Below are 13,159 nucleotides of genomic sequence, written 5' to 3'. Positions count from 1 at the left end.
CCAGCTGTGGTGCTCCTTCACCCCTACATCAGGTGAAGAAGTTCGCTCCCTTATTCTTTCCTCTCCACCCTCTACCTGTCCTCTCGATCCCATCCCCTCTCACCTCCTTCGCTCTCTCTCTTACTGCCTGCTCTTACCTCGCACACCTATTCAACCTATCACTCTCTTCTGGCGTAGTCCCATCCTTATTCAAGCATGCTCTTATCTCCCCTATCCTCAAGAAACCCAACCTTGACCCCACCTCTCTTGCGAACTACCGCCCTATCTCTCTTCTCCCCTATGCCTCCAAACTACTTGAGCGGATTGTCTGCAGTCGCCTCACCTGTCACCTCTCTGACAACTCCCTCCTTGACCCACTCCAATCTACCGCCCCCTCCACTCCACCGAAACTGCCCTGGCTAAAGTCACTAATGACCTCCTTTCAGCCAAATCCAAAGGTCACTTCTCCATGCGGCCTTTGACACAGTGGACCACCCCCTCCTGCTGCAAACTCTTCTTTCTCTTGGCCTCTCTGGTTCTGTCCATGCCTGGTTCACCTCATACCTGGATAACCGCTCCTTCTCTGTATCCATGTCTGGCTCTTCCTCCACCCCATCCCCTCTCCCTGTAGGAGTCCCCCAGGGCTCTGTTCTCGGCCCTCTACTCTTCTCGCTCTATACTTCCTCCCTTGGTGCTCTCATCTCCTCGTTTGGTCTTCAGTATCACCTTTACGCTGATGACATTCAGCTCTACATCTCTTCTCCTGATCTTTCCTCCTCCCTCCTCTCTCGTGTGACTGACTGCCTCTCAGCTATCTCTTCCTGGATGTCCTCACGCTTTCTTAAAATTAACATCTAAAACTGAACTTATTGTCTTTCCTCCGCCCAGACTCCAATCCCACCACGATCTCTCTATCGTTGTCAATAACTCCACTATCTCCTCTGTCACCCAACTCCGCTGCCTGGGTGTCACTCTTGACTCCTCTCTCTCTCTTTTGCCCCCCACATTCAATCCCTCGCCCAAGCCTGTCGCTTCCAACTCCGTAACATTAGCCGCATCCGTCCCTTTCTCTCTCAGGATGCCACCAAAACCATCATCCATGCTCTCATCATCTCCCGCCTCGACTACTGCAACCTTCTCCTTACTAGCCTCCCCCACTCCCACCTTGCCTCCCTCCGCTCTATACTCAATGCGGCTGCAAGACTCATCTTCCTCTCACGCCGCTCCTCCTCCGCCTCTCCACTCTCGCCTTACAATGGCTCCCCTTCCCCTACAGAATCCTTTTTAAACTCCTTACCACCACTTACAAGGCTCTCTCCCAGTCTACTGCCCCTTATATCTCTAACCTCCTCTCCATTCACACTCCTGTCCGCTCCCTGCGCTCAGCCAATGATCGCCGCCTCTCCTCCACACTGATCACCTCTTCCCACTCTCGAATCCAAGACTTCTACCGTGCTGCCCCCCTTCACTGGAACGACCTCCCTCGCTCCATCCGCCTCTCACCCAATCTGTGCCCCTTCAAACGGGCACTTAAAACTCACCTGTTCCTCAAGGCCTACCAACCATCCATTTAACCTCTCATCTCTTCTGCTCATCCTCCCTTGACCCCTCATCTCTCTCCCCTTTGATTCACTGGCTCTTTTGTGCCTGACTTTGTTTACCCTCCCTTAGGATGTAAGCTCGAATGAGCAGGGCCCTCTTCCCTCCAGTCTCCATACCTGTTCTTCTGCTCAGTCTCTACTGTATCTACCCTCCCGGAGTTTCTGAAGTACTGGTACTGTGTGTTTATTGTTCTGTACTGTTCTACCCTGTATAGTCTACTGTTTGTACCATGTACGGCGCTGCGGAAACCTTGTGGCGCCCTACAAATAAACGATGATGATGATGATGATGATGATAATAATAATAGCAGGAGATGAGTGATGTGTTAGTGAGGACAGGGCTGCATGTGACAGGGGCAGTGACATGATGTGAGGAGGGGATTGGAGGCAGCAGGAAGTCACAGACTGAGGGGCATATTAAACTAAGTGCGAAAGGCCGCCTGAACGGGTCCGAAGACACTTTGCGTTACCTCAACATCGCGGATTTCAGTTCGCCCCCCCATAGGGTTGCCAAGGGGAATACGCAATGTTGTGGTACCGTATTGACACTTTATATGCGTAGCTGCGATGTGCCTGTTTAATTGAATATGCCCCTTAGAGTTATATAGTAGATGGAACAGGGTCCCCAGCAGCACCGAGCAGTGATATTAGACAGGAAGATGTGGTGTCATGCTGCTGTATATGGCATTTGGTTTATAAATCTGATTTTTTTTCTCTTTCAGCGTTTTCCCGGCCTGTTAATAACCTACAGTCTGTGGGCACAGAATCATCTTGTAAATAATCTGCTCCAGAGGCCACTGTGATGTTACTGGTTCTTTTCACCAACCCTGGCACAGCAGAGATATGCCGGTATCCTCTGTCAGTACAGGAAAATCAATATAGCAGCCACGTGTCCATGTTTTGTTTCTTTATTTTTGATCAGGGCGGTCACCGTCGCTGTATGTGGACAGCTGGACCTCGTGCGACTGGCCATATCTGCACCTCGGAGGACTGGCCCTCTGCCTTCCGCCTAGCAGTATATCATTCATTGGAGTGAAGAATATCAGCTTCTGATACCTGTCCTGCACCAGCGTCCTGATGGTATTCCTTATGCTGACATTGTACAGGAGGATGGGCCCACGTCATTGGTGGGATGGGAAGTGCTTCAGCCTTCTGAATCGGTTCTTGAACTATGTTCCCAACAAAGCTTGATGATGACGTAGCACCATAAAAGCCAGACAGCGGAGTATTGCCCCCCCCCCCGTGCTCTGAAAGGAGGTATTGGCAGACACTTCCAGCAGACCAATCCTAATTTGTGTTACATTTTTTTTTACTTTTAATGTTCTGTAAGATTACAAAAGAACATGATGACTGTCATTGGCTGTCACACTGCAGCCCTCAGACAGCAGCGATACAGTCTTTATGATGGAATGCCGCTCAGCTGGTGAAAGTGGTGCACTCCCGGCATCCTAGATGTCATACCTTGTTATTACTGTTACCAGATGGACCTGTGAGGTTCAGGTCTCCAGCTGTGCCAGGAGTGTGGGCATCCACGTTTATATAGATGTGACGGAAGCCAGAGATGAGTGTAATTAGCCGATAGCCGGGCAATAAAGGGAGGAGGCTGGGTGTGTATCTTGGTGTAGTGAGTTGCAGTTTAAGGAAGAATTTTAGCATAATGTGGGTCGGTGGGCTTCTCCCCTCTCTAAACTGACTGTAGAGAGTATATCCTGCGGTGGATTACCCCCCCCTGGCGCTGGGCGGCATCTTTCTGCTAGAGCGGAAGCAGCTGGTGCCAAATTGGTCTTAAGTTATAGAATAGAGAAAACGAATGAATCTTATTTCACCTCCGTTCTTTGTAGGTGATGGATGCACTTTATGCTCTAGTTCCAGCTGTATAAACTGCTGTGATAAAGGACAATGACGAGCTGAAAATGTTTCTTTCTCATAGCTTTGTGCTTTTTATCGCACAATACCAGGCCCTGTCTTCTATATACTGGTCCTCACAACACAATAATGGTGTCGCTGAGAGTACATCTATGCACACAGGATGTACAGACCATTGGTTTCCTAACCTTGCTATACCACATGTAACCAGATGAGGGCAGTGATGAGAGCCCTTCTCCTCACTGTTCTTACTACCCCCCTACAAGTCCAGGCGTCATTGTAACTAATTACAACGGTGCAAAGGGGGCTGTGGCCCAAAGCACCCAATCAAATTATTGTTTTTATGTTGTAGCCTGTACCAGAAAAAGACCAGAATCTGATTGGTCAGCAGATTTTTCACTAGGGATTTCTCATAGCTCTCCCCTCCTCACCATGTGATCTGCCAGCTTTGTGCCACATCCTGCTGCCTTACCCTCTGCCTGACGCTGCCTTGTAAGGTTTGCTGGCCATGGTCCTGGGGGATAGCCTAGGAATTGCAACATTGACAGCAAATTTAGAAAATCCTTAAGAAGTTGCTTACAGAGCGCTGCCATAGTTTTAAGAAACCCGGTACCACATTCTAAGTCACTGCCTGCTCATTGCATAGAGTAAAAGAAATGCCTTTGTGTTGTACCCATGCACTTAGCTGGGATGCCCAGCACACATAAAGGTACACGCCCACTCTCGGGAGACTCCGCCTCATGCTGAAAGTGCGCCTAGGAGGGGCGGAAAGAAATCTGAAGAGCCGCTCTGCAAAACTGTAAACGTCGCCTGAATCGCCAACTTCCGACCACTCTACTCATTAAATGTACAGGACGAGCCATTGTCTCCCTTCCCTGAGCTGCTGGAAAATGAAGTTGAATTGAAGTGACCGAGCTCCCTTCTGTACATCGCAGAACGCCCCCTAAAAATACGCTCCCTATCCCCTTATTCTCTTTTCAATCATTAACCCTGGAACTTCCACCGTCTTGCTCCACAAAGCAATGTTCTATGGCAGAAACCTCCGTGCACCGGAGCTACATGACAGAGGGCTTTACCCTGCGTCTCTGCTGATTTCCACATGAACCCATTGTGTGTAGGTGACTGGTCAACAATCGGACTCCACTTTAGAGGAAAGTTATGGCTCACCAGCTGTTGTAGAACCACTAGGCCCAGCATACTCTTCCACAACAAGTGTGGACTGATCAGTACCCCCGTCAGGGCATGCTAGGACTTGTAGTTCCACGGTCACTGTAGATTGCCCAGATCTTCCCTTCAGTGCCCCCCAATGGTGAAATGGTTAAATCGGCAGCCAATGTTCAGTTGACATCATGCCATTTTATTCAGCAACACTCTACAAAGTATGCTTTTCTTTTACTGCATAAAGTCCAACAGACAGCGTCCATTACCTCTGTACGGGGGTGTAAAGCGCAAGACATTGCATTTTGCATGATTGTTACTCATTCAGTGCCGACACAATGCACCGCGGAGAGGCTGACTGCTAAAGACTTGTCTCAACTGCAAGTTATTGTGTGTTTATCATGTTCTTTTCTGAATGCTGTTATAACAACTCTGACATCTGTGAGGTTTCTCGTGGGTTAATCTCTGACATCACTGCAGTGACATCACTCAATCTGTTGACATCACTCCAGAACAGAATTCCTTTATGGCCGGAGTCTTTTTAATGAATGTAAGCTTTATTTATGGACAGATATGAGAGGACATTACAAGGAACTTTCCGCGGCAGACGCAATTCCGGTGTCCAGAGGCTACAAATCAGGAGACTACAATAAAAAAAACATAGTTATACATCGTGATTGAGAACTGTGTATTATTAAATGGTAAATCTGATATTCTGTTGCTTTGTGTTTGAGATGATTTGCTTCTCTAGAGTGTAACTATCGCAAAAAGTATCTTTGATTAACTTCATAACTGCTAGCTCTGGTTAATCTGCACGGACGGTCCCAGGCTCCAATGATCCTGGAAATTTTCATTACTAACAAATGTAATTATTTTATATGCAAGGAAGCAGTGCATAATAATCTTACTCAATAGGCTGTAGAAGGTTGTTGGAAACTTTGAGTAAATTTATTCAGAGAGCCTACACCTGTACAATGTATGAATGATGTTCTTACACTCAGTACATAAATATAAATCGTGATTCATATAAAGGAGGGGAACAAACACAAGTTTCATTAGAACCATATACAGGGCCGCTGCTACGTGTCTCGGCGCCCTAGGCAAAGTTTCAAACCACCGCCCCCTTTCCCCTTCCCAACACACACCAAATACCCACTTCCCAGACCGTCACAAACTTGATTATATAAATAAAAAAAACCAAAAGATAAGCCTCGCCTCCACCAGCGGTCCAGATGCAGTGATATTTCATGCAGAACACTGTCCAGAATCCACTGCTGTCCAGTGGCACGCACACCATTTCTAGAGGAGTGGTGTACAGGTATTAGATTTCGGGGAAAAAAAACTTGACACAATAAGCCGATAACACAATTTTTGTGATTGAGTTCTTTTCTATGTATTATGCCCTGACATGTACCTTCATCACACTGCTCCCCCTACATCACAATGTGGCCCCCACAGCACCCCCTGGGTTAACAATGCCCCCCTTCAGCACACCGCCCCCCCCCCCCCTCCCTTGCAGCACACCTGCCCTCCCCACTTAATGTACACCCTGCAGCACACCACCCCCACCCTGCTCAACAATGTCCCCCCTGCTCAACAATGCACCCCCCGCAGCACACTATTACTCCCCCTGCTAAACAATGCTCCCCCCCCCTGCTAAACAATGCTCCCCCCTTTTTACTTACCTGCTGAACTTTTCCTTCATGCTGCAGCTGCTCTTCTCTGCCGGCTGCTCACTGACTGTCGGGACGTGAAGATGATGTCACTCCCGACAGTCAGCGGGGGGCGGGATCAATCACCACACCCCCACCATGGACCTGCAGCTGTGCGGCGGCCATGGAAAGTAAACTCCGTGGCCGCCACACAGTATTATGCAACGTGGAATATTTCAGTGGCGCCCCCCAGAGCCCGCGCCCTATACAGCTGCCTAATGAGAGCGCCGGGCCTGACCATATATAATGTATCATTGTGATCACTCAGCAAATGTACAAAGGTTTATTATAACATAATTGTCAAATAGTGGTTCTGTGACTGTTAATACACCTAAAACCCTGCTACGATCACACCCGGGAAAGGATCGTTTTGTGAGGAAAATAATCATGTGGTTGGAACAAAATCATTTGTTTCTCTATCCTGACATGAAGAGGGGGGGGGCATCCTCATATCCTCCATTTTAGTTAAAGTGCTGAGGAGGGAAGACTATTTCTGGCCCTTACCCAAGTTGTTTTTGATTGTGTTATTTATTAAATTTTAACTTTTTTTTTTTTTTTAAACTTCTAGTTTCTCTTTTGAGCATCGCAGGGACTTGTCACAGAATGTCACATCAGACTAAGGGACATTGTGACGGTCTATTACATGTGCTACTTTTATGTGTTTTGTAGATTTATTTTACATTGCGGCATATGCACTTTTCCTGCCCTTTTAGTCCGTTTTTTACAAAAGAGCCCTCGCTCTGCCCAAGTACTCTCATTGCCTGGCAAAAACTTGTGCCCCATCAAATCAGATTTTGTACAGAGCGTTGTTGTTTTATGCTTTGTAGTTGAGGCCTAATGTTTATTAACCATTATGTATTTGGCCTTCATATAACTATATAATATAATATATAGTTTTATCATTCTTTGGTTTTTGTACTCATGTGTGATGGTGTGACAAGATGGACCGCCTATGCCACCCTGTCGCTGCTGGGACCCAGCTGGGCTCACTTTGTCACTGTTACCTTTTGGTATTCTAAATGCGCCCTCTCACCGCAGTAGGAGGGGCTTACAAATGCTGCCACCACTGGACTCCATACCGGCTTCGAGAACCGGGTTCCTTCTGGGTAACTGACATTGTGAGTGTACCCCCTTGCTGGTGTACCTGGGCTGGTACCCCTGACCTCTTCCTATGGATCAGGGTTGCTGTGGATGGATCCCCCCTGGCCTATCACACTGACCAGAGCTGAGGGTAGCGGCAAAGCGGTGGTACTGGATGCTGGATCCATTCCTCAAAAACAGCCAGGAACGGATTAGATTTTGAGTCTAATCTGTAGGTCACAGGGATTGAGAAGTTTCCAAGCAGGTCTTTGAAGCAAGTGATGTTTATTCGCTCACCCTGGTTGAAGGTACCGACAAGCAGGTCAGAAGGAACATGAAGAGCAATTTTCAATACAAGACAGTGCTTTTTATACAGATTTGAACACAGCCTAACAGGGCAAGTCAGCCCCCTTGAGGTCAGCTATTTTTAGAATCAGGATGCAATTTGTTTACCCAAACATGGATTTGCATGAAATGCAAAACTAACAATATTTACTTATCTGTGATATCCTAAAACTTTGCTGTGATTTCCTTTTTTTTATTTTGAATGCAGAAAATCGAACGGCAGTCTAATTAAACCTTTCTGTGCCTTCAGGTGCTAGACCCTCACACATCAAAAGGTCTAATTAACATGAAATTAACATGGGTCCTTCAGGCAATCGCAGAATACACATTCCCCAAGAAAGGTACAAAACCCCAAACAAGTCATTTCCCCACATCACGATACACAAAAGACTTCCTCCACAAAGGCTTATTGTATCAGATATATACCTCAGAAATCATGCATTTCGTCTAGCAAAGATAAAGTAAACAAATTTCTTCCCCTGGTCTCAGAAATAAAGATATCTATTTTACCAACATTTACAGAATAGCAAAAATAAGTATATTTGCCATTATATAAAAAAGCGCCCTGCACTATTTCCTTTAAATAAATTTATATTTATAGGTAATCCAGTCACAGTAAGTATTCCCTTAAGTGTGTTCTTTTATGCTAAATACCCTCTATGTAACTTGTATTGAAATTACCCCTTAATATGAGCAGATTACTGCCAAGTTGAGAATCTAGCTGTTCGGTTTCTCCCTATGTATAGGAGGTATAGTTCATATACTGACTGCTCCTCACAATGCACTGAAATATAAGGAGTTGGTATCCTGAGCAAATTACTTTCCCTGCTCATAGGAACAAGTGGTCTGCTGTACGTATTCCTCCTTAAGCTGGGTACACACTACAGAATTTTCCACCAACTTTTTATGCTGATCAATTTTACATGCGATCAATGTTCCGATCGCTCGGTCCATGGACTGCATACACACTAGCATTGTTTAGGACGATAAAGGGAAGAGCGGATGTCCCTTTGGCGACTTTTTACAGCCATGTTGTTGTGAGCAATGACTGTAATTTCGTACTCACTGTTGTGGATCGGTCGGAAGTTTATACACACTACACAGCGGAAACGAGATTGGAACAAATATTAAACAAAAACGTTATGACCAACCAAATGAGGCGACAATCGTCCACTTGGGCAGACTTTCAACCATCGTGTCACTGCACACACTGACCCGACTTTTGAACGAGCGGTCGTATGTCGGCTGATTTAGCCGATTATTGGATAAAAAACGTGTAGTGTGTACCCAGCTTTACTCTTGGGATCAAAGATGGACAATCAGAGCAGCGGAAAAGAGATTAACAGTCAGTTACTCACTTCAAGAGGTGTCATATGGTGATAAAACTCAGATTACTCACACTGCACCCAATGACCTTCAGATGCTCAATGACAAATCTTTTCAGCTTGTAGATTTACGCTTATGTGATAATTGGGTTGAGGAGGGCAGCCGCTCATATAGCTGAACAATTGTTCTACCAAAAACAATAGATAAAATGTTGCATTAAAAGGACACAGCAGTTCACAAATGTACATTATTTTTCATAGCCTGTGGGGAAAAAAAAGATATTTCCTACACATTTTGGATACAACCTAGCATGGTCATGGATGACTGCTTTACTCATGCTTCTCTCAAGCTTAGTCAGTAAATTTACATGTAGTTGAATCATCACATATGAGCTGATGGTTTGGAGACTTACGTCTTTGTAAAGCACACAGATCTGTGGCGTAGCATAGTATACTTTCATTATCATGGTAGGTGCAAAAGCCTACAATGAGATGTGGGACATTTGTCCCTACTACAAGGGGGCTGTCTGGATGACAAACTGCGCAATTTCGTGATTTATGCAAAATGGGGTTTTGTTAGCTGTATACGATTTCTGCTCCAAACTGAGTAAGTGTAAGATAATGTGACAACACTGGAACCAAGAGCGAGGAGGATGGTAATGATGACGTTGGTGATGGTAAAGAATCTGAAGGATGACGCTCTCACTGGGTGATTCTAAAGACATCTACTGACCATGGTCACGTCTGTGTTGTGGCATAGACCTAATTACACATAATGAGCAGTCAGTCTAACAGTAGTCTTGTCTGCTACTGCTCTGATTTTGACGTAAATTTACACTTTTGAAACTGTTTATCTCTCAACAGAGGATTTAGGAATCAAGTGAATATTGTGTCATTGTACTCGGAATTAGATCACTTTTATAAACATTGTTACTTTTTGCTGACTTATGAACAGAAAATTAACGTTACTACTCAATTGCTTATGGACTAATCATATATGTATAATATATTTCTCTGTCTTCCTTTGGGGAACACGGGGACATTGGGGTATAGAGTAGGGACAGGGCGAACTGGCACTTTAAACATCTGTTTAACTAAGCCCTAGCTCCTCCCCCTCTATACCCCACCTCCTATCCAGTGTAGTTTAAGTGCCCGGCTAAAGGGCTGTGTCTGGGCTGCAGCCTTCTCCTGTTAGTCTTATTATTTTATGGCAGGAATCTGCAGTATGCAGTGTGCGGCAAGCGCTGTATGGAGGGGGGTGGGATCGGAGGTGCTGTGAGAGGTGCCTCTGTTGCCAGCCTCCCTCTCCCAACGTTTTCATACCCTCCTAGGAGCCGGGCACAGTCGCCGCAGATTGTATCCGTCCTCCTGATCTGACAGATAGACTGCAGACACTGCGTGAGGAGGGGTGGCAGAAGGCAAGTGAAATCCTCTCCCAGCACAGTGCTGAGAGAGAGGGCTAGAAAATCGCAGTGTGTCCCTGAGCAGGCTGCTTCTTACTAGGAGCAGTCAGTTTATGGAAAAAAAAAGAGGATTCTATTTTTAGCTCAGGAGACAGGGTCAGGCTGGGGTCACTAACATAGTGAGCTCTGCTAGGCACTGGATTGTTGATTGTTACCAATGCAGTGCTGGGCCCTGGGGGGAGTGGTGTTTCTTCTAATTACACTTCCTCCATGGTGGTCTCTCACTATTATGTGTGCAGACACCAGAATAAACAGCCATTTTATAGCTCCCCTTTTCTGTCCTGAGTCCTGATAGAAAGGTTTGGGGATTGTTGTTTTCAAAAGTTTATTACTTTTACTCTGTGGGGCTTTATTGGCTGTATTGCAGGCTCTCTCTGTTCAGTTTTGTGGGCTGCTTGTTATTTATATTGTGTTTTGTTACACTGTTTATTACACTGTTGTGTTTGTGTTTTGTCCCATCTGTTAACATGTCAGAAGAGGAAAACCCATGCGTGGTAAAGCTGGTGTTACATCAATGTTGAGTTTTACCTGGTCTGTCTGTCACGTTAAGTTACCATCAGGTCAGTCAGACGCGCAGGCTCTGCATGCAGCCTGCCGCCTTTCAAAGAGCATACGTGTAATACAGCAGCTGCTGCTTTACATACGGCAACACATGCCTGAGTTCTGTCTCTCTCCAATACAGTGGCTGAACTTGCTCAGTTGGTGCTGTCACAGGCTGTGGTCGCTCCATCTTCTGATTCTGCTTGCACTGTAGCAACTGACTTGGGTTCTAGTTCGCTAAGTCAAGGTATGACTGTTTCTCCCTGGCGGAGTCTGTACAGCCTGCTTGGGTACAGGCAATTGCATCCTCTGTACAGGGTTTGGTTTAGGTTTCTTCCTCTTAGAGAAGATGTTACAATCTGTGGCACCGTCTTCCTCACATAAGCGCAGGAGGACGGCGCCACAACTTCAGGAAAATAAGCCAGATTTGACTGTAGTTCCCAGAATGAAGGTAATTTAGTGGTGAATTCTGACATGGATGCTCCTTCGTTTGTGGAGGAGATTCATTCGGTTCGCCAGAGTGTGGAAGAATTAATACAAGCTGTGTGTCAGGTACTTCACTTTCCTAAGTAAGAGGTTCCTCATGTTGCACAAGCTCCTCTTTTTGCACGAAAAAAAAAAAAAAATCTTTCTTTTTCCTGGCTTCTTCCTTATTGGAAGATTTGTTGTCAGAGCCTTGGACTTCCCCAGATAGCAACTTCCAAGTATTTTGGTGACTGCAGTTGGTTTATCCTTTTCCTCCTGAAGTTTTTTGCTAAATGGTAGACGCTTCCAGGTGTGGATGCTGCAGTTACAAGGTTAGCCAAGGTAACTACTATTCCTTGTCCTAACATAGCCACTCTTAAGGATGGTACAGACCATTAGGTTAAGGCCGTCCTTAAGTTCATTTTCGTGGCAGCATGTGCCTCTTTCAGGCCTGCTTTGGCATCTGCGCGGGTTAACAAATCAGTAGAACGCTGGTCAAAGCACCGTTTTCAAGGTTTGTTGGCAAGCAGACCTCCCTCTGAACTGCTTCCATTAGTGGAGCAAATTCAGAGGGCGATAGATTATGTACGAGAGGCAGCTACATACGCGGGACTGATTGGTGCATGGATTTCTGCCTCTGCAGTTTCAGCTCGTCGTATTCTCTGCCTTAAGTCCTGGAAGGCTGATGGGGAGTCTAAAAAGGTTCTTGAGACCATACCGTTTTCTGGGGGTCTTTTGTTTGGACCTCAGCTTGACTCCGTTATCAGTCAAGTTACAGGTGGAAAGGGCTCTTTTCTCCCAGTTAATGCTCCCAAACAAAGATTATCCAAATTCCAGTCCTTTCAGTCCTCAGGAAGGTTTCGGGGTTAATATTCCTCAGGCCAATCTTCTACAGGCCACTCATCCGCCCCAGACCAATTCTGACTCTGAAAATGTTTCAACACTCACATCACAGTGCCCACGTTCAAGAATCGAGTCTTTGAGCTCGGTCATTCAAGGCATGGAACAAGGAAAATTCATGGGGATTCTAGACATCAAAAATGCCTATTTTCATGTACCTATCTAGAGGGGTCATCAGTCCCTTTTTGAGGTTTGCGGTTCGGTCACAGCACTAACAATTTTAGGCTCTTCCCTTTTGGTCTGGCCACCACCCCACGTATCTTCACGGAGATCATGCCGGTCGTGGCTGCTCTGCTAAAGTCCATGAGGATTACAATCATCCCTTGTCTGGACGATCTTCTTTTAATGACAGAGTCTCCAAAGGGGCTGTAGGCAACATATCCAAGTAGTAATCCAGACTCTACAGTTTCACGGTTGGATTTTCAATTTCAAAAAGTCGAAGTTGCTCCCATCTCAGCAAATGATCTTTTTGAGTATTTTTATTTCACATCCGTCAAAACGGGTGTTCTTACCAACCAAGACAGGATTCTAGCCTTGTAGAAGAGGGTAAGATCTTGGTTGGCGGCAAGGTAACCTTCGGTACATTTCGCCATGAGCGTTTTTGGCAACATGGTATCGACTTTCTAGCCGGTCCAGTTTGCTCAGTTTCTTGCACGGCAGTCCCAGTTGAATCTTCTGGTGCAATGCAACAAATACCATCTGAATCTGGCGGCCCAGGTATTTCA

General features: G+C 45.9%; 1 protein-coding gene across 4 annotated transcripts in view; it reads left to right on the top strand.

Moving 5' to 3' along the window:
• PPME1 (protein phosphatase methylesterase 1) overlaps positions 1 to 5,315 on the top strand; it is a 30,653-nt gene extending 25,338 nt beyond the window's left edge. For all 4 annotated transcript variants that reach the window (XM_075198491.1, XM_075198492.1, XM_075198494.1 and 1 more), the window contains exon 15: positions 2,303 to 5,315. In XM_075198491.1, the coding sequence (XP_075054592.1) occupies positions 2,303 to 2,321 (19 nt within the window). In that variant the 3' untranslated portion in view covers positions 2,322 to 5,315. The remainder of the gene's footprint in view (positions 1 to 2,302) is intronic.
• The last annotated feature ends 7,844 nt before the right edge of the window (positions 5,316 to 13,159 follow it).

The sequence above is a fragment of the Mixophyes fleayi genome, chromosome 2 (assembly GCF_038048845.1).
Source record: "Mixophyes fleayi isolate aMixFle1 chromosome 2, aMixFle1.hap1, whole genome shotgun sequence".
NCBI lineage: Eukaryota > Metazoa > Chordata > Amphibia > Anura > Limnodynastidae > Mixophyes > Mixophyes fleayi.
Note: the sequence above shows the minus strand (reverse complement) of the source record. Positions and strands in the feature narration are given on the sequence as shown.